Genomic DNA, 25,189 nt, shown 5'->3' on the forward strand with positions numbered 1-25,189 from the left:
GCAGAGCATGGTCACCAGAGTGGACACTTATGGAAAGATTTCCTTAGATGTCCCAGATCACTATCATTTCACTGACTAAGCAGTGGAGACAGCTGCACACAGACTTCCAATCCTCTGTACGCGTCTGGTACATGGATTGCTCATACACAACACTGGGGCACGGGGAGAAGAAAAGGGGTTCTTATGCCTCATAAGGGTCCCACCATGAATGGGTGTTGTGCACCTTGAATTGTTCTCCAACATCTTTAATTTGTTATCTAATCTGCAACAGAAGTTGGCAAACTTTACACGCTTTGAGCTGGCAGCAAAATGTTAAGTTTCCAGAATGAAACACTGGACTTTGAGAAAAGAGAAGTCAGATTCAGGATAGTCGTGCATCTCAGGGCTACCCAATGAACTCTACCAAAACCAGAAAAGGGGTGGGAAAAGGTAATCTCTCTCCCACTTCTTGTAAACTGTATTGCCTTTTGGTGGGATGCTTTCTCAGTATACAAGAACTGTAGACATCCTATAGTTCGAGCTGTAAGTTTCTGCAGTTTAAGCACTCAAAACATTTTGAAGAGCTGAAGGGAAGCAGTAATAATATGCTAATTGCTGCTGCAAACACATTCGTTAAGAGTTTTGAGAAATAATGTTGCACCAGGTTCCATCGAAACCTGAATTTTGAAATTCAAATATCAACAGTGAACGTTCTCCCCTAAAGCTGCTTACCGACACATTGGCAAGCTTGCACTCCAAAATTTATTCAAGAGCTGTTCATCATAGAATTAGAAAATTAACTGGAGAAATACAACAATCAGTACAAACTTCTTACCTTTCCAAACCAGCCATTTCCAATTTCTTGGATGTAGTTGAGATTTTGACGGACGACTTGGGATTTCAACCCTTCTGTTACACAAAATAAGACAATACATCAACAAGTGGCCACAATCTTGTTTTTGATTAACTACTTTTGTGCTCCCCCTCCAAAAAAATAAATGCACAATACAGTAGTTTGCTACGGTAATATGAAAACGTATTTAAAACCCCAGGTGTTTTCAAACTTCCTCTTTGCACTTTGCATGTGGAGAGAGCATGCACTCGTTGTGGCCAAAGTTCTTGCAGACCACCTCCCTGCTCCCCATTCCCTTTCTATGGTCAGGGCCACATAGTGTAGATTTACAAAGACTACTTATGTTGATAGCTATGTACATGTACATATATTTGACACACACACACCCGTGTATTACAGGATGTCCCACTCAAAAGGAGATGGAGAACCAAATTCCCAATGCAGGAGAAACCAACCTCAGGCCATGCCCACACTTTCTCACAAAAAAGCTGGTTTCACCTTAATTCAACACCATGGGAATTACAGTCCAGCTCTACGCCTGTTCACCTATTAAAAAATCTGATGGTGTTCAGTAAGTCATTCTCAAATGTGCACAATACCATAGCACAAGGTTCTAGGCAGTTTAAAAAAATTCCCCCTAGCTCTGTCAATTCATACATTTACATTTATGCTAATAATTGAGAATAGGGTGGCACGGCCAAAAAGGATTAAACCCTGCCCTGCAGTCCATCAACTGATGTCACCAGTGATGTCAGCTGATGGGCAGGTGGGCATGGTTTGCAGAGGCCAAATTAGATCCCCTAGAAAGCCGAGAGTGGTAAGCAGGCCAGAGGTTGCTCATCCCTGCTTTAAGCCAAGAAAAATAAAAATGAACTGCATACAAATCCTACCCAAAGCCTCCGCAAAAAATCTTATTGCTTGTTTCCTACTCCCAGTGTTGAGAGAAAGTCACTCACAACGCCATCCAAGTAAAATACACATTTAGATTTTTTATGTTCAGATTTCCCAAATGGTAGCAAAATGAAAGCTATTTTTATCAAGTCTTCACTGTTCCCATTTAATATATTTTTAGAAGTAAGATTACGAAAGATCATCCTACCGGAATAGCATTCTGTGGGTGACTGATAAAAGGGGAAAAGGCAGAGGGGAGGGACATCTAAAGAAGGCATGGAAAACAGGAAAATACATAATAGGCAATACCATGCTATAAAAAAAAAAACCCAGTTATGTCAGGAGAAATAGAATCCTTACACTCTACCATGTACAGAGCATTATAGTTAAGAGACTGAACTGTGAGCTGTAGAAGTCTTTCCATAGCCAGCAAGTCACACTCTCAGCCTCATGTGGCTAGTTCACAAGCTGTCAGAGGATAGAAGCATCCCCCCTTTGAAATATGTACATTTTGCTTTGGCTCTGCTATCAATACTACAGCAAAGCTTCAGTCAAAAGACAGAGAATCAATACTGGCCATTGACCAAGGATCAGAAACTAGTCCTGGGGTGGAGGGGATGGGGTAGGGAAATGCCTTACCTGTAGGAAGCTGGAACTGTGATGGAGCTGGTAAAGAAACAGTGGGAACTGTAAGTGTGAACACTTCGGCTGGGGACTGGACAGATGGGGTGTCTTCTGCAGGTGGTGTAAAGTCTATTTCATCATCAAAATTATCTTCAAATTCCTACAGAAGTAACGAGGCCAGAAGAACAAGGAGAAGTTGCCTGATTCAGAAACTTAAACTAGCACAGTATTTATTCCATGTCCCTGATGTGACCCATAATATTGGTTGAAACAATACTTGGGTTATCACACTTAAGTTACCTGCCCCAACAACATTTTCAGCAGCAAAGTGACAGCCCTCATTGCTGTGAAAAGGATCGTTAACTCTAGGCTTGCCATACATTGGGAAAATTCCTGACATGTCCTGGTTTTGGGGTGTACAAAGAGTGTCGGGGGGGGGGGAGAGATTTTGCCGAATTGTCAGGGAATACCCAGATGCATGGCAAAACGATGGGGAAAGCAGTGGAAACAGCTCCAAAAGCTTAAAATCACTATTTTGGGGGGAGGGTTCCCCCAAAAAGCTCAAGAATATTGGGTTGTTCCCAAAAACAGCTTAACAATTTTGGGGGCTTCCTAAAAAAAAGCTCAACAAATTTACTTTTTGAAATATGGCAACCCTAATTAACTTCTATGGTTGTTTCACAGGTCATGGCTTTTACATATTTTAATTAAAAAGGTGAAGAAGCTAAGAAACATTAAAGCAGTTTTGGGAAAAAGAAATCAAGTTGTAATCAGGTCACAAAGATGTAAAGTACAGTTCAGCATAGCATAAAAATATATTTATACTTAAGTTTATCAGAACGGAGGGCATGTTTACACATTAAGCTGTACATGGGATAACGGCCAAAAATTCGCAAGACGAAAATAATTCGTTCCGCGAGTCTCTTCGTCTAGCGGTTTTTTCGTCTTGCAAAGCACGGCCATTAGCGGCTTAGCGGATTAGCGCTATTAGCGGCTTAGTGGCTATTAACGGCTTAGCAGCTTAGAAAAAGGGGGGGGAGGGAAAAAACTCGCAAAAAGCAAGCCCATAGGGAAATTCGTCTTGCGAAGCACCTCAAAAACGGAAAAGAAGAAGAAGAAGAAGAAGAGTTTGGATTTGATATCCCGCCTTTCACTCCCCTTCAGGAGTCTCAAAGCGGCTAACAACCTCCTTTCCCTTCCTCCCCCCACAACAAACACTCTGTGAGGTGAGTGGGGCTGAGAGACTTCACAAAAGTGTGACTGGCCCAAGGTCACCCAGCAGCTGCATGTGGAGGAGCGGAGACACGAACCCGGTTCCCCAGATTATGTGACTGCCGCTCTTAACCACTACACCACACTGGCTCTTTCGTCTAGCGAGTTTTTCATCTTGCGGGGCACCACTGTATTTTTGACCATCTTTCAGCCATGTAAAGCAGCCCACAAGTGAATTATGAGATCATCTTGTTTTATTGAATTGCTGTTTATTGCTGCATTTTGTGCCAATATAATGCACACTATTTAAATAAATAAATAAATAAATAAATAAATGAAAATTGTTTACTGAAAAAGTAATACAACTTGGAAAATATACTTTAAAAGCTTTGGTGAACACTTTGAGCTGAGCCATAAGCAAGCTTCATTCTTCCATGGAAGTAGACACATGGAAAACTGGGAACAAATGAAAAATCCATGTGCATTTATAAAACTAAGATCTGAAAACGGAACCAGGATATACTTTTAAGCAGGATTCTTAACAGAAGCAACTCTGCTATTGTTTCTCAATCGCTCAATATCTTTTTGACATTCTTGCTTTTGACTTTCAGGTGTCTCTTGAAGATCTTTTTATGCTGACAAGCATACACAGCTCTTTAAACTTCCAATCAGCCAGGCATTTTAATGATTTTGCACTGTTTTCTGTTTGTGTGTACATATACAGCTGTGTATTTTATAAGACGGCTATATACTGTTGGTAGATAGATAAAAAGCAGAGACATCACCTTGCTAACAAAGGTCCGTATAGTTAAAGCCATGGTTTTCCCAGTAGTGATGTATGGAAGTGAGAGCTGGACCATAAAGAAGGCTGATCGCCGAAGAATTGATGCTTTTGAATTATGGTGCTGGAGGAAACTCTTGAGAGTCCCATGGACTGCAAGAAGATCAAACGCATCCATTCTTAAGGAAATCAGCCCTGAGTGCTCACTCGAAGGACAAATCATGAAGCTGAAGCTCCAATACTTTGGCCACCTCATGAGAAGAGAAGACTCCCTGGAAAAGACCCTGATGTTGGGAAAGATTGAGGGCACAAGGAGAAGGGGACGACAGAGGACGAGATGGTTGGACAATGTTCTCGAAGCCACAAACATGAGTCTGACCAAACTGTGGGAGGCAGTGGAAGATAGGAGTGCCTGGCGTGCTTTGGTCCATGGGGTCACGAAGAGTCGGACACGACTAAACGACAACAACAACAAAGATAGATAACAAAAACTGAAGTCCAGAATGAGTCACACTGGGGTGTGTGTTTTTTACGTTTTGGATCCTGCTCAGGTCTTTCCTAGAAAATCCATATGAATTTTCTGCTAAGCTTTCCACCTGTATCCCTCTTAAGAGAAAAAAAGTTACAGATCAGACTATTTCTTTTTTATTTCTGTGAGTCTATTACAGATTCTCTAGTACAGATTTCCTCCTACACAGGAAGTGTCAGCTTTCACTGCGGTTTAGCTACTTTACTGTAGCTGGAAGTGAAGGAGAATACCACAGGGATAGTTTAACTTCCAAGGTAAAAAAACCCCAACCCACTAATAAAGAGATTCTTTCAAGCTCAGCATCCAAGCTCTGTTTAGCTAGGTAGCTCTGTAGAACAATATCCTGTTTGTCTCATTCTTTACATTCCAAAACCCCAAAACAATTCATACCTTGAAGTTTCCATCCTCTGGCTATGAATCTAACCTCACTGAGTACTTATTTGAAACAGGCATTGCATGAAGATGTCACAAATAGTCTCACAGATCTTACAGAGACTATTTTCTTAATTGAAACCCCATTACTCTTGCATGTTGTTGCTTATTTTAAAAAAACAATAACATAACTTCCTCGAAGAGGGGTATTTTTCATCTACCGTATTTTTCGCAACATAGGACGCACTTTTTCCCCTCCAAAAATGAAGGGGAAATGTGTGTGCGTCCTATGGTGCGAATGCAGGCTTTCGTTGAAGCCTGGAGAGTGAGAGGGGTCAGTGCGCACCGACCCCTCACGCTCTCCAGGCTTCGCACACCTCTCCGCAAGCAGCGGGAGCCCAGCGCTGGGCTCCCGCTGCTTGCGGAGACTTGCCTGCATGCCGAAGCCTGCGTGCGCTGAGCTCAGCGCGCCCAGGCTTCGCGGACCTCTCCGCAAGCAGTGGGAGTGCTGTTTGGGGGCTGGGGTGGGGGGAAGCTCGAGCTTCCCCCGCCCCAGCCCCGCGCCTGGGGGGGAAATAATTTTTTCCCCTTTATTTCCCCCCAAAAAAACTGGGTGCGCCCTATGGTCCGGTGCGCCCTATGGTACGAAAAATACGGTATTTCAAGGCCAAATTTCCCAGCTTAGAAAGAAAGAACAAGTTACAGTGGTACCTCGAGTTCCGAATGCTTCAGGTCACAAACTCTGCTAACCTGGAAGAATTACCTGGAGTTGAGAACTTTGCTCCAGGATGAGAATGGAAATTGTGTGCCAACGGTGCAGCGGCAGCAAGAGGCCCCACTAGCGATGGAACGCCTCTAGCTAAGAACAGTTTCAGGTTAAGAACCTCTGGAACGAATTAAGTTCATAACTAGAGGTCCCACTGTACTTAGACATTTGGAGCACTACACATTTACATGTGGCTTCTGTGGCCGTTTGTTACTGTCAGTTTGGCTCTCAGCATGGACTGGCAAGACCCTTGCCTTTAAAAAGTTTGTCCTTTTACTTGATTGCTCCAAAGCAGGCAGAAAAGCCCATCCCCTGCATGTTCATACTTAAGTGCTCTGAAAATATGTTAAGTGCAAGAAGGCAAGTCATCAAACAGGGAAGTTACTCAGGACTGCACAGAAACGGTAGGTCATCTAAGCAGACTTGAGAGCTACTTGTGACACCTCAAACTCCATTGATTTTGACTGACCACAGTAATGTTTGGCATTGCACAGTACAATTATATACGTCTGTGTTATCAGATTCCAGTACTAAAGGGATACAAATAATTATCTCCTGTACTCACCTTGAAGTTTATCTCTTGATCTTTACAACAGGATACACAGTTCACAAGCAGAAGTACCAAGCCTAAAAGGCTGCAGGCAGAAATAATCACCAACGAGAAGGGAACTTCAGTCACTGCTGCTTCCCCTAGAAAACAATGGGTTGAAATAAGCATGGTGTCATATATTGGAACACAAACATGTTAACTACAGAAGAGAGAAATTTCAGAACAGTTTTATACTTCTGCAGTAAGGCCGATAACATTTGTGATGTACGAGTTTTATTTTTCTGGTTTTATGGATATTTCTAGAATTAGGGGTTCCAAAAATAGGTATTCTCTCTCTCTTTGCCTTTACCTTTTTGGAAAACTATCATACATTCTCAGGATTTTAAACACCGTTGAAACATCTATCATTTAGAAAGCTTGAACTTAAAAAATAAAACAAAAGCCAAATACTTCCCCATGGCACTTTGATAGTCTCAAGTAAACTATGCTGATTTCATTGGAATGTGCTGGTTCTGCATTACTGGCAATGTATTTTAACATGTTTCACCTTCAGCTATCATAGGGTTACCCAGTTGTCAACAAGTCAAAATTAAATAGAAAAGCATACAAGGCCCTGTATTGGCAAAACAAGTCTGCCACGTATTAAGATAGCATTACATAAGAGATAACATGCACATACAATCCACAGCCATATGAGTTGTCATTGAATGTAGACATCAAATATGCTGAATTCCTTACTTGCTGGGTATAAATACACATTAAACACATTCACTTGCATCTTTTCCTCTCGTGGAGGAAGCTAACCTGCTATTAAAGCTCTTATTGATTAATTGATGAAGGTAGTGCAATTAAAGCTTGAAGCCCTCCTGTATCAAATAAAGTTCAGAATGTACATACGAAGGTAAAAGATTATCATTGCTCTTCAGTCAAGAAAGGGTCCCACAGTGGGTGACAAATCTCAGTAACAAGACGGTCCCTGCTCTCAGGTTCACAATCTAAAAGCCAAGGCACTAACACTTAATTAACCAATACTTAGTTAAGATACTTCAACAAGGTGGAAAGGCAACCGCCAAGTCTTCATTTCAAATTATAAAATGAGTCTGAACTTGTTTTATCACATTTGACATGGGAACCAATAGCAAGTATTGGTTCCCATGTAGGAATAACTGTCTTCATGGAATGGTATACATATATCAGAAATATTTTTTGATGAAAGACACTCTGGAATAAAGTAGTTCTGCCTTTACTTGCATTTCTCCTAACACTTCAACCTATTCTTAGAAAGATCCCACAACTGCTCTAAATTTCAAGTTGCAGCAAAGTCTGAGCAACTAGTTTTTTGAGGAAGTTGGTACATATTTCTGCAGGTTTTAGTGGAAGGGGGAGAGACAACTAGAACACAACATTGTTTTAACATAAGATCAGTTCAGCTATGAGAAGAGTCACATTAACTTACAATCAGCATTTTTCAAAGACAAAGCCCCCGAGATTTTGTAAAATATGGGAAGTGAGATGACAGAGTTGCCATTCTAAAGCAACCAGTCAACCCTAAAAGATCAAAGAGTACATCTATCTTTAAACCTCATTTCACTTGAAGGCATCCTTGCCTGCAGAAACTACATGGAAACATGCTTACACAAGTATGCATCGTATTTTACTAGAAAGCCACCCTGAAGAATGGACAGGTTATGAATTTAAAGCAACATGTGCATGAACATGTCTAAACCTGCATATGTAAGACGCTAACAGAGAAGGTACTAAGAAAACAGAGGCAGGTGTCCACAAAGGCCAAGACAATATTGACACCACACAGAAAAATGCCAATATTTTTAGATGACTCTTAAAGAGATGTGCATCAAAAACCAAGCTCCTGAAAGTATTGTTGAAGAACTTGTGAACCCCTAGAATGCAGGGATAAGGAACTTGTGAACCCTAGAAGTTATTAGATCCCAAATACCATCAGTTGTAGGTAGTGTGGTGAATAGCCAGGGATGATGGGAGTCCTTATTCCTGTCTTAGTGTATTCAGCAACAGGATCTCATATTTTCAAAGCACTCTTTCTACACACTTTGGTACCTCCTATAGCAAAAGTTGTTCAACTGTCATCTAGTGGACCCAGGAGTTACGTAACCTTCGGGTAATGTAACTTTCGAGTTGCAAATGTGGCAAACCCGGAAGAGTATAGTTCCGGGTTTCGCAGCACGTACATGTGCAGAAGCGCATGCACAGAAGTGGCGCCTCATGTTGTGGACTTTTTGGAGTATGTAAGGACCCCCGGAATGAATTAAGTTCATATCCGGAGGGTCCACTGTGTATTAAGCAATAAAACAAATCTACTCAGGACAAAAAGTAGAGCAGTTACCAAAATATTTGCATGCACATACAAACCCCCAGAGACCCTGAAGATGCACACTATCTTTCCATACAGGAAAGGCTATTCAGTGCTGGAAGATGTGGAAGGATGTGGAAAGCTCTCATGGAATAAGAAAGATAACTGCAGGGATGAACAGACGAGATTCTCTCACCAGTCCATGAACAAAGTTGCCACCCTAGCAAGTATGTCCCAGTATCTTCAAAATAACATCATCTACTGCAAATAGAGCTGAGTACATGCTAATTTGTTTTGACAGTCTGAACTCCAACTGCTTGATTCACCTAAAACACACAAGAAGTAGGTTTAACCTATCAAACAGGCTTGTCAACAAAGTCAGGTGGCTCAGCAGTATCAGTTACCTCTTCGACCATGGTCAAATATTCTCTCAAATATCGTTGTATAATCAGGGTTGCTCTGATGAGAAGCTAAACTGCAACACCTATCAGCTAAAAGGCACAACTTCTATAAGCAATATAGCTCTATAACTCAATTAGTAAAGTAATATCAAAATTACTTAATGAGTTTCACAGTTGACTAGTTTTGAGCTTCACAGTCCCAAGCTGTCTGGGAACAGGATATTTCAAGAACTGTCAACTCTTGTGTAAACCTGCCCAGTTACTAAGATCAAAGGTCCAACCGAGTTACTGCCCCTTTTGAGAGGCGATGAGTGGCTACCTGGGTTAGGACCTTCTCAGTGGTGGTCCCTCAGCTATTCACTACCAGTTCCCCTGATGTTCTTTAGGACAAAAGAACGTCTTGTTTTCCTGGGCTTTGAAGAGTTTTTAGAATGACTTTTTGTTGCTTTCAGTAAGGCTACTATACTAATGAACCAACACAGCTTCCTACAACTCTTGGGTGGCATCAGCCTCATGTGAATAAGCATCCACTTGCATGAGTCTTCCTCATTCTCTTCTCATCCCTTCTCCAATCCCCCACAAAAGATTTTGGGTGTGCAGAGCAGGGCAGACACCACTGGATCTCTCCCTTTGATGTTTAATATCTAACTGCTCAAATGCCAATAAATATTTCTGGAAAACATGAGGCACCTAGGTAACACAGAGTACCATGGGCATCCCACCATCACCCCCTGGTCTCAGTGTCTTCTTCATTAGACATTAAAATTAGGTCTACGTATTTCTATTGAAAATCTGTGATGTATTTCTTCCCCATCATTGGCAATGACTGGAACACATTAAATAGTTACAATTAAAAATAGAAAAGGGAAGATAATTAAAGGCAACAGTTCCAAAATAAGCAAGGCATTATAATTTTCTTAAATCAGTAAGATAGACTTCAGGATAATTTTGAGTTAATGAGGGCAGACATGAATATGAAGTTTTAATTTAAGTTGTATCCAGCTAACATTTACTCAGTAGAACCACTGAAATTACTACATCCAAATTAGTAATAATGTGCATTAATTTCAATTAATGCCACTTTGATGTTGGATAGAACCCAGGGTCTGTATTTTAACACAAGAGGCTTGTCAACAGGCACTTGTCAACAGAAAAGGAAGTGAAGAGGCTTACTAATATAAATTCATTAGAAAATGGTTTTGTAATGAGGAGTTACATGCACTAATAGAGTATTATACCAGACAACGTAGAAGAGTGTAGCACAGTCCAGGTACACAGAGGTTGCCAGCTCAACGTGACAGAGCAATCCTATGAATGTTTAGTCGGAAGTAAGCCACATGCTCACTGAGGTTTACGCCATCATAAATGCGTTTATGATTGCAGCCTGAGTCAACCATTTTACTGGATTTAGTAAACCAATTACATCACACAGCTGGGTCTAAAACAACCTTGTGAGAAACCTGCTGTGAAGCTAATGCAAAGCACAGACTAATTCAATCTACTTTGGCAATTAGGCCAACTCTTTGGCTGAATGTAGATATCACACCAGGCCACTGCTTCTGTTACACATAATTTAGAACCCCAACCATGGGTTGAGTGTCCAAACATACAAGAAAATTATGGTTCCAATCTGTCATGTCCACTTTATCCTCCATCATCTGAGCAGGACTCAGGTTTCTAAATTCATTCCCACCTGAACGGTGCTGCAGCCTCCAAAAGCAGGCAGTAACTCTTATTTTGTCATATCAAGCAATGATTAACATACAACAGTGTAATATCTGAACTTGAGCTCAAGAGCTTCTGCATCGGCACTAACTTCAGCTTCCAAATGAATATCCAGCTGGCAATGTCTATAAAGAAGCAAATTCAAAGCAGCACATGCAGGAACTTTCACTTGAAATAGCGCTGTGCTTTGGAGACAACCAAGTCACTTCATTATTATATACACAGCTAATATAAACATTGTAATATCTTCAGGAGGGACGCGGGTAGCGCTGTGGGTAAAACCTCAGCGCCTAGGACTTGCCGATCGTATGGTTGGCGGTTCGAATCCCCGCGGCGGGGTGCGCTCCCGTTGTTCGGTCCCAGCGCCTGCCAACCTAGCAGTTCAAAAGCACCCCCAGGGACTGCTTACCAGCGGGAAGGTAAACAGCATTCCGTGTGCTGCGCTGGCTCGCCAGATGCAGCTTGTCATGCTGGCCACGTGACCCGGAAGTGTCTGCGGACAGCGCTGGCTCCCAGCCTATAGAGTGAGATGAGTGCACAACCCTAGAGTCTGGCAAGACTGGCCCGTACGGGCAGGGGTACCTTTACCTTTAATATCTTCAGGGGTAGTTAAGAATTTAGATAACAAAAGTACCATATTTTTCTGTCTATAGGACGCCCCCGTGTATAAGACACTCCCTATTTGGGGGGACTTTGATTTAAGAAAATGGGGAGAAATGGCCCAGAGTACTGTATAAGATGCCCCCAATTTTTGACATTATTTTTTAGGGGGAAACCCTATTATACACGAAAAAAAAGGTATTTAAAAATCTTTAATCACATCAGCCACAACAGCAGCTATGAAAGCCACAGAGAGTTGAAGCTCATTTTCACTTCTGTTTTCCCAGCTCCTGTGAACAGAACATGAGGATCAGAAGAAGCAGGTCAATCCCACCCCCACTGAACCTTTAAAAATATTTCAGCAACAGCACAATCAAGGACAGAATGGGGCAGGGAGCAATACAGGTAAGAAGCAGAAATCTGACCTGCGACATAGCTAGAAAAATGCAGAGCCATAAAGCTAGAGAAATGCAGAGCTGTAACATAGCAGGCAAGCCTTCACTACTGTAACTTGCAAAAATGTAAATTACCAGGCAAAAGGAATGGCCTGCACCTCCCACAGGTCCTACAAAACAACCCGTATATCCCTCTCTCATCTTGACTTTCCCCCTTTAAATTCTATACAAATCCAGATACTAACTCATGCAACTTAAAAGATTTATGCAAAATGGTATATAACTTGCTCCTAGTTTTGTGGCACAGAGTATACTCAGCCTTGACTACAATGAACACTAGACCAACTTAAAAGCCCTTGAAAATGGTCACAAGGATTTGGGGAGCTGCTAGCCCCTGCCAGAACTGCTTGCCTTGCTGAACAGACCGCTTGGCAGAAAATAGAAAAGCAATTTGCCAAGCCAGACACCCCCATTAAGGTGTTAATTTGATTTGTAACATGCCCTATCACCCAGGCCTGGAGTTAATTTCTTTTTTAAGCTTCCACAAAACTACATTTATTGAAACATGACTCTCATGCTACCCTATTCCCAGTTTATAGAACATGCTCAGAGTTTGGTTTCCCTGCATTATCAGGTTGATGCAGAGCTGGTAAACCAAAGAAGTACTCTGCATTAACAGCAAGGTAACAATGCACCTCTTACACCTACAGATAAAAATACCTTCACACTGTTCAGAAAGAACAAAATGAACTCTTTAAATACAGAAGTGGGAATATTACTTCCTAGAAAATTAAAGGTTACTTCAATTTCCACAATATGTTTTCAACATGGCCGCCTGGTAAAGCAGAACATCTGGAGAGATGTGTACACAGAAACATACTGGGAAATTATAGCCAACCATGACTCTCTAGCACATTGCCACCCTTGTTTATAAATGCATATGGTTCTCTTAACATTGCAATAATCACCAAGCAATGCACAGCAGTTCTTGGCAGAAGCAGAAATAAAGCAACTCCACTGCAGCAGTACATTTTACACACTTGACTTTGTGCAACGGAAAATAAATTTATTGTTGGCTTGGAGGCAGGAGAAGGGGCTTCAAATCCGTTTTCACCTATGCTGCTGAGCGAAATGTCAAATCCTTTGTAAACTAAAAAGATCTGCACAGATGACAGAATGTGGGGGATTTTCAAAATTATACATTGTATGTGAACATTTTCAGCAAAAAGAAAATTAAGTGATTATGTTAGTGCCACACATACCCAAACGCCAGCTTTCAATAAACATGGATGTATAACAACAACAACAACAATTTTATTTATACCCTGCTCTCCCCGGCCAAAACCAGGCTCAGAGCAGCAAACATCAAATATATAACATATTAACATAAAATCAGGTAATCAATTAAAATACATCCTAAAATCAAATCAGAATCAAAGTGAAATCCTATCAGAGAATGGCAGATGCAACTGATAGACTACATGGAACTGGCCGAGATGACCGGCAGAATCCGAGACCTGGGAGAGGAGACGGTAGAAGAAGATTGGAAGAAATTCAAGACCTACCTACAGAAACATTGTAAATTGTATGAATGTTAAGAAGGATGCTAGATTATAAATAACTTGGCACCATTAAGTTAGGTGAAGTGATATATGAAGATAAGTTAAATTTAAGAAAAGACAAATTTTGGATAATTATTAGGCTAAATTTAAACTTTTAAGATTTGAATAAATGATATCGAAATTTTGAGACACAACATTGGAAAATTAGATAATAAGAATGGAAATAAGGTGATAAATTGCTGGTTAGATATTTATAAATTAGGAACGCAGGAGCGGGAGATGCGAGGGAGTCCAAAGAAGTTAAGAAAATATGTCATGATATGTGTTATCTTTTTTTTATTTTTATTGTAATTTATAAAAAGAATCTTCAATAAATATTTATAAAAAACAAAACAAACAAAGTGAAATCCTATCAGATGGCAACCCACAGATTAGGGTTGGGAACCTTAAATGCTCACTGGCTTGTTTGTACTGATTTTATATGAACCTGTGAGAAAAGCTGGGGGGGCACTTTCATACAAGTTCTTATAAGGAGCGAGGGGGAGTCAGACTGGACCCCAACCAAAGGCCTGGTGGAACAGCTCCGTCTTGCAGGCCCTGCGGAAAGATGTCAGATCCTGCAGGGCCCTGGTCTTTTGTGGCAGAGCATTCCACCAGGTCAGGGCCACGGCCAAAAAGGCCTTGGCTCTGGTCAAGGCCAGTCTAATTTCCTTGAGGCTCGGGACCTCCAAGATGTTATTATTGGCAGACTGTAAGGTCCTCCGTGGGGCATACCAGGAGAGGCGGTCCCACAGGTATAATAAAATATTTTGGTTGTTTACTGAGTGGGGAGCAATTAATGCCCCAACCACAAGATAGCTCTAATAGTTACCCCAGCAGCTATATAGACTCAGTTCAGAAGCAGCAGAAACATGTCTTCTGCTCGCATGCTCCCCCTTCCCTTATTTCATGTACTATGGAAGGACACTGAAATCTCCTGCCTTTGAATTTACCACAATTCCCCAGGATGTCCAAATGCAGGAAACGGTAGATTGTGTACACTGAAAACTTTTCACCACAGTGTGAGACCAAGCCAGGATCTGAAACTAAGGACTGATTCTGACTTGTTTCACTAAGCATAGTTTAAGTCACTGTTACCCAGGGTTTTGACATCTCAGAAAATTGTGATTAGTTCAGAAGTAGCACACAAAAGACAAGGAGGTGCAAGTGTGTGGGTCCGAGGCTCACATAGGCTTGTCTAAGTTGAAGGAAATCATGGTTTCTTACAACTGGGCTGCAATGTTACCAATATTACTTGCTCAATGAGAGTCACAGAAAAACTTGAGCTGTGGATACACCTAATTTTAAAGCTGTACATGAACTATAGACAGACACCACTACCTTTAAGATGAACTAAGGGTGCTCTCCTAATTAATCAACACCTGTATGTCATGACTGAACATGTGGGACCCTCAGTAGCTATGTAACAAATGTGGAAGTTCCTTTCTAATTCAAGTGTGAATATTTTCCAGCAACACTACAAGACAGGGGTAGGGAATCCAGCAGCCCTCCAGATGCTGGGACCACAACTCCTAGCAGCACCATCCAGCATGGCCATTGGTTAGGTTTGATGAGAAGTGTTGTCCAGCAGGACTTAAGAGGGCCGGAGGCTCCCGACCCCTGATATAAGACTTACCCTGCTTGGTCTGGCTTTTAACAGCCACAACCAAGTCATTTTAACGAGGTTTTAATATTTCATATTGTAAATAGAATACTTTAATGCCTTCATGCTTTTGGTTTTAAAGCTTCTTGTTGGAATGGGGAAATATAATTCAAATTGGCAGAAGTCTTCAAAGAGAAAACATGAGAGACAATTCTGAGCCATTAAGTCTATACTGTAGCATGAGGTATATGTACACAGGAGAAAAATACTACGCTTAAAGGATGCAGTCCAATAGAAGTGGCAGAGAAGATATGCAAAAGAACTGCAGCAGCAGAGGAACAAAAGATTATACTAACAGTAAGCAGGAAAGGACTCTGCAACGTACAATGTGTGCCAGGCCCAAAATTAAAGTCACAGTATGGAAAGAACACTGCATGCCTCTCAAACTCAGCAGGTTACAGCAGTTATGTATGACTAAAATCTGGGAAGAAGCCATCCAAATCATCAAGGCCTGTAACACAGAGATTAGGGATAACTTTTATTTCAGCATGACATAAATGTGATGTTTGAGAGACCATGAACACATGATCAGCACACATGATGCTGTTCCTTAGACAACAGAGCAATTCTGAGTGCATAAGTGAGTTCAGCTGAGAAAATACCTGGGAAAGAAATAATGATGATTACTGCTTCTGGACATATATTCCCTTTCTTACAAAACACAGCATCCTACCAGCTGAAGTCCAGCCACACCACAGTCCCATTTTGTAAGGCAGTAGCTGGGGCTTGATGGGAGCTGGGGCCCAGCAACACTGGGAGAGCACCATGTTAGCTACCTCCACTATAAAAGAATATGGCAGAAGTCTTCAAAAAGATTACTCTGAGGATGATCCTCAGGGGCCCTTCCAACTCTACAATTCTATTATTCTATGAGTTTCTGGTTAGATTCCTGACACCTCAAGTAGGACAGGTAAAGACTCCTATGTGAACCCCTGGAGATCTACACCAACCAATGAACAATATAGAGCAAGGTGGGCAAAGGTCTGACTATATACAGTACAACTTTTTTCACTCTTAGCACTTCCATGATGGGATTCAAACCTGCCTAGATGTCTTACATTTGATCTGAAGGCTCTGCCTCCCAATTCAGATGTTTGCTGTGCTTTTTCGGTAAAGCATTCTGCACAAGCTTAGTTGCAGTACAGCTACTTCACCTATTCCTTCCTTCCTTGTATTTCCACAGTTCTTCACAGCAATTCTACCACCTGTGCTCTCCATAACCACACCCTCCTGGGAACACTCTAGGGATCATAACCCCTTAATAAAACATGGGGGAGTGCCATGCCCAACACAATTTTTAAAAAAGTATTTCCTACAGTGCAGACACCCTCCCCACCACCATTTGGTTTTAACACAGCTCTTCTTATTTCTATTCCACATTACAGAATATATATGCACACACAGAAGGCTCAAAGGTGATTTTCTGTGTCATGTGAAAGTGCCCTTTGACCACCTAGTAGCAGAATGGACTTTCCCTAGCATTTGGAATTGAGAATGCAGGCACTATTTCTAGCGGAGCAGATAAAAAGGAGAACAAGGCTTCTCTGCCTGTAATAGTGGCATACCAGAGGGAAGTTCAAGAGGTACAACTTCACATACAACAAGCTGAACCAGCTCAGGAAACTGCCAAACAGAAGTAAGAGAAACTATACCTGCTGAAAATCCCTCAATTAAATATCTATTAAAGGCTCTGGGGCATTGTTCTCCCTCGCATCAGATCACCATAGCACCGAACCAGGAGAGAGGCAATTCTTACAGCTTAAATTACTCAAGTGTGCTCAGTTCAATGCATGTATACTTGGAAGCAAGGCCCACTGTGTTAAATAGGGCTTACTCCCACTTTCCAATTATGTTTGCATAGAATTGTAGCTTTATTGTAGGCAGTGGAGGTTGGTATCATTGGGACCAGTAGGAGTGAAGGCAGGGAGCCCGAATAGTAGGTGGGACTAAAACCCATGACAGGCAGAGCCAACTAATGCTATTTTTGTCCCCCGCTTTTTTTCCTGAGTTCTACAAGGGAACGCTGAAACTAAGGAAGGTGACGTTTTCAGTAAAGGCCCCTCTGTGTAAGTAAGAAGGCAGGCAGGTGGGGGCTGGCTGACAGTAAACTGGGGTTGGTGGGGCAGTGCCCAATTTTCCCTAAAAGACCAGTCTCCACAGAGTTAAGGGGAAATTTGTTAGAAGGAAATTATACTTTAAAACTGAAATAAATTTATCAGGCAACAAACAAGTAGCAGCTCAGCCTTGTCAGTTTCAAGGTAACTGCACTTCCTGTTTCCTTGTGGACACAAGAGGCTCCAAGTGAAAGCTACCGCCCTGCCACCGGGCTTCAGCTTCCCTCCTCTTGCCTACACACAAACCCCTGAAACACATCTGGGTGCTGCTAATCTCAAACTGATAGATACCCCTCCTGTCTAGCAGAGCGAATAGCTGCTGTTGACCTGTGGTCACATTTTTTACACCAATAAAATGTTTCGTGCCTGTGTTGCATTCTTTCTCCATAAACTTCATTCCAATAACCTCGATGTAAGCATGGGATGACTTTTGCTGGAAGCAACAACAACAACAAAAGATCCAATAGCTTGGGGAAAACTGTAGGGGAAATGCCATACATACTTGCAGAAATGTATATTTAATTTCAACTGTGTTTCAGACCAAGTATAATGTCCAAGATATACAGCTATAGACATGACAGAAGATTACTCTGTCAAAAGGGCAAAACAGATCCAACTGCCTTACTTATCTGTAAAGCAGTTCTTCCTCTTGGAGAGACTGGAATTTGAAGCACCTCTGGAAATCACTCCTTTACAATGTGTAATTTCACTGAAGAAGATATATCCATGAGATGTGGCAATGGCCAGTGGCTGCTCCGGAGGATGGCTTTAAAATGGCTTTTGAAAGATTAGATAAATTCATGAAGGATAGGTCTATCAGCAGGTTCTGAGGTTATATGGCACTAAATGATGGTTTCAGGGAACAAACAGTGAGGGAGGGATTGTGTCTTTATGCCCACCTTGTGGGCTTTATTTGAAGGATTAAAAGGACCCTTGGTCTGAGCCATTATAGCTCATCTTCAACTACGCTATTAGACTCATTATATATACAGTCAGAACAAGCACAGGGAAATTTTGCCCAACAAAAGAGAAATCCTTATTTATATGAAAAAGGAAATCAACCATGGTCATCTATGAACACTGTCGGTCACATATATGGGAATCTTTTACACACATGATGAGCAAAGAGCCTTATTGCATCTGTAAAAGATTTACTGCAGCAGTTTTCATGAACTTTCACTCCAGAGGCATGGTTGTCTGTTATTTATATACCAAACACAAAGGTACAAGAGAAAATGTAAATGAGGCCATACAACCATTAAATGCAAGAGGCATATTAGGTCTGTGAAACTTCTACACAAGATCTAAGTTTGCATATGAAATAAGAACAGTGGTCATTCTTAACAGTAACAGTTGACAACATAGCCTTCCTTTTACCTCATTTTTTCTTTATGTCTGTATGCAATTGCAATTGTGAGAGATACAGAAGTGTGTACAGAGACAGAGACATAACATTTCCAACATTCTTCTCTCCCCCTGTTTCCCTATTGCGAAGCAGGGACTTATGCACATCATCTATGTATAAACGATGGTACTGAGGTATAATAATAACGTTATACGGTACAGTATCATGAGGTATAAACATTAATAAATAATGACATACACAGTGCCATTATAACTGTTGGACTAGGCCTGAGAAGACACAAGTTCACATTTCCATTCAGTCACAACAGTCACTGCCAGTGCTACCAAGGCAAGATTGGGGGCAGAAGTGAGCAGAAGGGCCCCCCAATGCAAGAGGGGTAGGTTATCTTATCCTGAAGTAATGCAATACCATCTAAAGAGGGACACACACCCCTTCCCAATAGGGCCATCAGCTCCAGAGTTTAAAACTGCCTAACTGTGTCAGGCAACCTTGGACCAGCCTAGCCTATCTCAGAAGGTTCTTGTTAAGATAAAATTGAAGAGGAAAGAGAAGACCACCATGTCGGCTGCCCTGAGCTCCTTAATGGCAGGAGAAAGAGGGTAAATTTATAAAACACACACACAGCTACAAGGCCTCCAGGCCACCAAAAAGGAAAGAAAAATCTGCTACTAACAATTAGCATTTAAAGTGCCACCAGGCACCCTACCCCATCACATCCACATTCACCTGGGTTTCATCTTATGATGTATCAGTTTTAACACAGAGAGAACTGGAGCCAGATTCAGTTGGACTTAAAGGCTGGCTTAGCCCCATTGTTTTCAGTGGGGCAGCAGCTTAACAGCTGAATCCTCACTGATGTCAGTGGGTCTACCCTAAAACTGAGTGAGGTGGGGGGGGGGTTCCTTCTTGCCTTTAGCAGCTCAAGCCCCACGGACAGCAATTGGCCTACTTTAAATATGAGGGGCGTCTGGGCCCAACCGTAAAGGTTGCCCCCGCTGAACTGAAGGCTTTAAGTAACGTCAGTGGGTCTACCCCAAACACGGGCCCAACCCAGAGAGGTCGCCTGTCTCCCTTCCTCTGCTTCTCTCCTGGCCTGCCACTGAATTACATAGGTCTGCACCTTGAACAGGATCCGACCCCCTCGCCCGCTTCCCGGGTCTCTCTCTCACCTGCTTGCGGAAGAGGAGCCGCCTCGCCGCCTCCCAGCAACGCCGACAGGAAGCAGCAGAAGAAGAGGCCGAGCAAGGGGGGCAGAGGCCGGCCCAGCCGCCCGCTGGCCCCCCGGAACCGCCGCCGGCGCCTGCCCCGCATCGCGCCCTCAGCGCCGCCCGCCGCCAGGCCTGCCGGCGCCCTCCGCGTCTCCCCTCAGCCCTCGCGGCAAGGCCGTCCCCGGCATCGGTTCCCGCCGAAACAGCGATAAAGAAGCGGAAGCAGCAGCAGGAGGGGGGGAAATATTCCCGCTCGCCTCACGCAGCCCAGCCGTCCGCACCGGCGACAGCAGCGGCGACAGCGCCTCTCGCCGCCGCCATCTTCCGGGCTACCTGAGAGGGCGGGGCGGGGCGCCGGAGGAGATTGGCACGCCTCTGCGCCAACCGGCGCCAGGTCCGCTCCCGAGGAGGAGGCGGCGATGACGGGGTCGGCTCGAGCCGGCTCGATGGGCTCGGCCAATCGGATTCGCAGGAGTCAATGGGCGGGCTTGGTCCGGAATTGGCAGGCGGAGCGACCAATGAAGCCTCTCCTTTACATTTATCTAAAAAAAAGATCGGCGAAGGTGTGCTGCACTGTGTGTTATATGCCGAGGACGTTAGTTCCGTGATTGGCAACCAGTTCCGCCAATCGTGGCGACTGCAGGGATGGGGTGGGTCTTGAGAGAGGAGATGGAGCTGCCACAGCGGTGCGTGATTTGCTAAAAAAATAAAATAAAAGGGTGCTGCAGTTCGGGCACCTTTAAGAAGCCGCATTCTTTGACCGGCAATATTTTTCTTTCTTTTTAAAATATTTACACCCCCCTTTCGACGCCCCACACCTGCTTATCTTTGCGAGGGAGTCAGATTGCTCTTCCCCAATAAAGGGTTCAAATCTGGAGATAGTCTTGGCCCCAAGACTGTGTTCTCCCTTCAGAAATATCCAGCCCTATAGTAAAACCTATAGTAAAACCTCATAGTAAAACCTCATAGTAAAACCATCATTAAAGTAAAAAACCTATAGTAAAACCATAGTAAAACCTCATAGTAAAACCATCATTAAAGTAAAAAATCTATAGTAAAACCATCATTGTTAAATATCTGGATTGTTCTGCACTTCTAAGATCTGTTCCACCAAAGGTTTTCTGAATATTGAATTTACTGAAGGAGTGATTGATAATGACGTAGTAAATCCTCTAACTCGTTCCACCCAATTCTGCACCTCAGTCTTGTGACAATAACAACATGCTGGTACAAGCAGAGCAGGTTACTCAACATGACCTCCTCGTTAGGAATGGCCACTGCTGAGTATCTTTGTGGTTAATATTACCTTGACATAGCAAGTGGTTTGTGGTGTACAACAGACTCGACTTTGCAGGTGATGTCATGCAGTAGTTCAGAGTGTGAGCTGTGAGTCAACGAGTCCCTAGTTCAAACCACACCTGACACAGGTGGAATTGTTTTGTACAGTACTTCCTTATGGCTTATAAAGTTATCTGTGGCTGCTAGCCATGATGGTGATATTCTGCCTCCATGGCTGGAGGCAGTGATGCTTTTGAATACCAGTTGCTGGAAACCACAGGAGTGGAGAGGGCTTGGGTCGTGCCTGAGGGTTTCCCGCAGGCATGTGGTTGGGCACTTTGAGAACAGGATGCTGGACTAGATGAGCCTGATCCAGCAGGCTCTTCTAATGTGCATTTTACGTCTCTTTCCTCAGATCCTGCCATTACCAACAGGCCCAGTTGCCACCTCTTCCAGATTTCCCGTGTTTCTTCCTCTTTGTGCTCACAACCTGTTCTCTCATTAGTTAGGTGGGAAACACTAATACATCAGCTTCCCCCAACCTTTGGACTAGATCAGTGATGGCCCAACTTGGCCCTCCAACTGTTTTGGGACTACAACTCCCATCATCCCTAATTAACAGTGGTCAGGGATGATGGGAATGGTAGTCCCAAAACAGCTAGAGGGCCAAGTTGGGCCATCACTGGACTAGATGCTTTGGATCACGACTCCCATCAACTCTAGCAAATTGACCAATGGCTAGGGATGATGGGAATCGCAGTCCAACAATGTCTGGAGGCCACTGGGTCAGGAAAGGATTCATTACCTACACCTTTAACCCATGCAAAACATCACACTACCAAAGTACGAATTGGAAATGGCTGATCACTAGGATCTTATCTGACAGTTTCTATACTGTTTCATTAGCATTGTCTCCAAGCAGCGTACAAGTAACTGAAGACAACAAACCCCCATCCCCAGAAAACAGTTAAAACTATAAAAATCAGCATTCTGTTGATGCCTACGGAAGATGTGGGGAGGAGAAACCTTTTAGGCTGCTGCCAAAATCTCAAGGGAGAAATCACCCTGGGTTAGTTCCCGAGCCAGATAAATATTCTAAGTAAGCATAACTGCATATAACTCAATTTGCTCTAGACCAGCCTTCCTCAGCTTGGTTTTGGACCGCAACTCCCATTGGCTTCCGTTGGATCAGCCCAAAAGCCTACGTACTCCAGCTTCCTGTTTTCCACAGCGGCCAATCAGATGCCTACGAGAAGCCCACAAGCAGGGTTTTAAAGGACAAGAGCACTCTCCTGCTGTTGTTTCCCAGCAACTCGTATTCGGAGCCAATCTTTGAGGAAGCGTATAGCCTCCCAGTAGCCACTGATGAACTTATGCTCCATGAATTTGTAGTTATAGTGATTTGGAGAGCTGGTGTGGTGTAGTGGTTGGAGTGTTGGACTAGGACCTGGGATAGGTAAAGGTAAAGGGACACCTGACCATTAGGTCCAGTCGTGACCAACTCTGGGGTTGCAGCGCTCATCTCACTTTACTGGCCGAGGGAGCCGGCGTACAGCTTCCGGGTCATGTGGCCAGCATGACTAAGCCGCTTCTGGCGAACCAGAGCAGCGCATGGAAATGCCGTTCACCTTCCCGCTGGAGCGGTACCTATTTATCCACTTGCACTTTGACGTGCTTTCGAACTGCTAGGTTGGCAGGAGCAGGGACCAAGCAACGGGAGCTCACCCCATTGTGGGGATTCGAACCGCTGACCTTCTGATCGGCAAAATCCTAGGCACTGTGGTTTAACCCACAGCGCCACCCGCATCCCTGTAGGACCTGGGATACCAGGGTTCAAATCCATGCTCATCCATGAAATGTGTTGGGTGACCTTGGGCCAGTCACAGTCTCTCAAGATATATTGTAGGCTTGCTGTTAGGATGAACATGAGGAGGAAGAGAAGCGTGTATGCCACTTTAAGCTCCTTTGAGAAAAGGTGGAATATAAGTGCAATGCATGAATAAAATAAATAAACAAATAATGCTAAAGTAGGACCATTTTAGTGGTTCAGGAACTGCACAGATTAGGCCTCATATGAATAAACCGTTACACAGAGCCATTGCTAGTTTTAATGTCTATTTTCCAGCGAACGAATTCTGCATCCCATAACCCACACCCACACCTATTTTTAGTGCAATAACCCCAGTAGAAAATGGTGTGGGGGCTGATGATGCATAAACTCCAGATTACGCAAGAGTGCAGGTGATTCAGAATCCTTTTGAAAGGATTCAGAATCCTTTTGCTACAATAAGTGGATTCGCTGCCTTTAAAAAGTCAAAATTTGTTTGGCCTTTAAAGCAACATCCTCCTTATAAAAAAGGGCACTGTTAAGAAGCACAATATGGTTAACAGAATTAGATGCTTAATTTCGGTGTAATCATGTAACAAAAATAGCTAATTACATCGACGTTAGATAACAGCCTGGCAAACATAGGTTTTCTAGAGACCCTCAGAGGTGGCAACACTATAGGAACTTTTCATCCAAGAAAATGTATGCATTCTTATGTGAAAAGGAGAGCCCTTTAGTCAAATCCTGCAGCAGAATAAGCATTATAGAATCAGTGAGATTTATTAAGTTTGACACTGTTGGCATGCTGATTTAAACTTTTGAAGCAATCATTCCCTAATATATGCCCTGTATAGCAGTTACCTACTCACCATCTGTGCTTCCAGCTTCACTGCTTGAGATGTAATTGCAGTATAAAATGGAGGGATAGTAACGCTGACAACAGTATTTAGAAACATGTCAGCTATCTTTGTATTGAAAGCATGTTTATCAGGCTCCAAATGTGTTAGCTTGGATATGTGATCTAGACAGAGGCCTCTGATTGTTGTTGTTTAGTTGTTTAGTCGTGTCCGACTCTTCGTGACCCCATGGACCAGAGCACGCCAGGCACTCCTGTCTTCCACTGCCTCCCGCAGCTTGGTCAACATACCTCTGATATGGTGCTGTATGTAGCCAATTGAGCATGGAAGCATCTACAGTTAACTACCTGTAAATAAGGGCAGCTTCAAAGCATCTGGGGATCTCAGGGATCAAGAGAACTGGATAGAAGTTTGGATAGGAACTGGGGAGGTGAGGTTGCCGGTTATCCATTGCCAGAAAGGAAGTAATGCATCACCGAAATAAAGATGACAAAAGAAGACATCAATATGCATAAAATGTACATATGGTAAGATCAGTGCTTACTATGCTTACTGTAACAACTTCGTGGTGAGTACCGGCACCTATTTTTCTAGGAAAAAAGCACTGGATAAGATAGATGATAGATAGATAGATATAGATAGATAGATAGATAGATAGATAGATAGATGCACATTAAGAAACTGTGGGTTGTATTCAACTAAGTTATACTCCAGGCATAGGCAAACTCGGCCCACCAGATATTTTTGGGACTACAATTCCCATCATCCCTGACCATTGGTCCTGTTAGCTAGGGATGGAGGGAGTTGTAGTCCCAAAACATCTCAAATATTCCTCTGCAGTAATGGAGGCAAATGGTGAAATCCTTGCCATTGTCTTTTTGCTTGCAAATCCTGTCTTAATAAGGGTGTATTTGTGCATGAATAGAATAGAATAGAATAGAATAGAATAGAATAGAATAGAAACTTTATTCGCCTCAACCAATGGCCATAGCAGCAAGAGAACATTACAATATGCACAGAAGAAAGTGAAAAGTAAATAAAAAAGCACAGTTTAGGATCCTGAGTCAACAGTCAGATAATTGACCTTATTCTGATGAGGGTGAGCCTATGATCTGGATTCAGGAACAAAAGTTTCAACCATCACAAAAGAATGGCCAGACTGCCCAGGTACTGCAATCAATGACCATTATCAGGTATCCTGGCAGACGGAATTTCTGCTGTAGACCGCCTTCTTCTGTGACGTATGTAGGATGTGTGTTTTTTTTGG

General features: G+C 42.9%; 1 protein-coding gene and 1 long non-coding RNA gene across 3 annotated transcripts in view; both read right to left on the reverse strand.

Annotated features, from left to right (window-relative positions):
* The window catches only part of LMTK2 (lemur tyrosine kinase 2), a 47,628-nt gene extending 27,317 nt beyond the window's left edge, over nucleotides 1–20,311 (reverse strand). For both annotated transcript variants that reach the window (XM_083711280.1, XM_083711281.1), the window contains exons 1-4: nucleotides 19,921–20,311; nucleotides 6,573–6,697; nucleotides 2,363–2,507; nucleotides 815–888 (exon numbers count right to left, since the gene is read on the reverse strand). In XM_083711280.1, coding sequence (XP_083567406.1) covers nucleotides 815–888; nucleotides 2,363–2,507; nucleotides 6,573–6,697; nucleotides 19,921–20,062 — 486 coding nt within the window. In that variant the 5' untranslated portion in view covers nucleotides 20,063–20,311. The remainder of the gene's footprint in view (nucleotides 1–814; nucleotides 889–2,362; nucleotides 2,508–6,572; nucleotides 6,698–19,920) is intronic.
* LOC310831412 overlaps nucleotides 1–25,189 on the reverse strand; it is a 149,583-nt gene that overhangs the window by 81,148 nt on the left and 43,246 nt on the right. The window lies entirely within an intron of this gene.

Source organism: Podarcis gaigeae, assembly GCF_964106915.1.
Source record: "Podarcis gaigeae genome assembly, chromosome: 14".
Taxonomy (NCBI): Eukaryota; Metazoa; Chordata; class Lepidosauria; order Squamata; family Lacertidae; genus Podarcis; species Podarcis gaigeae.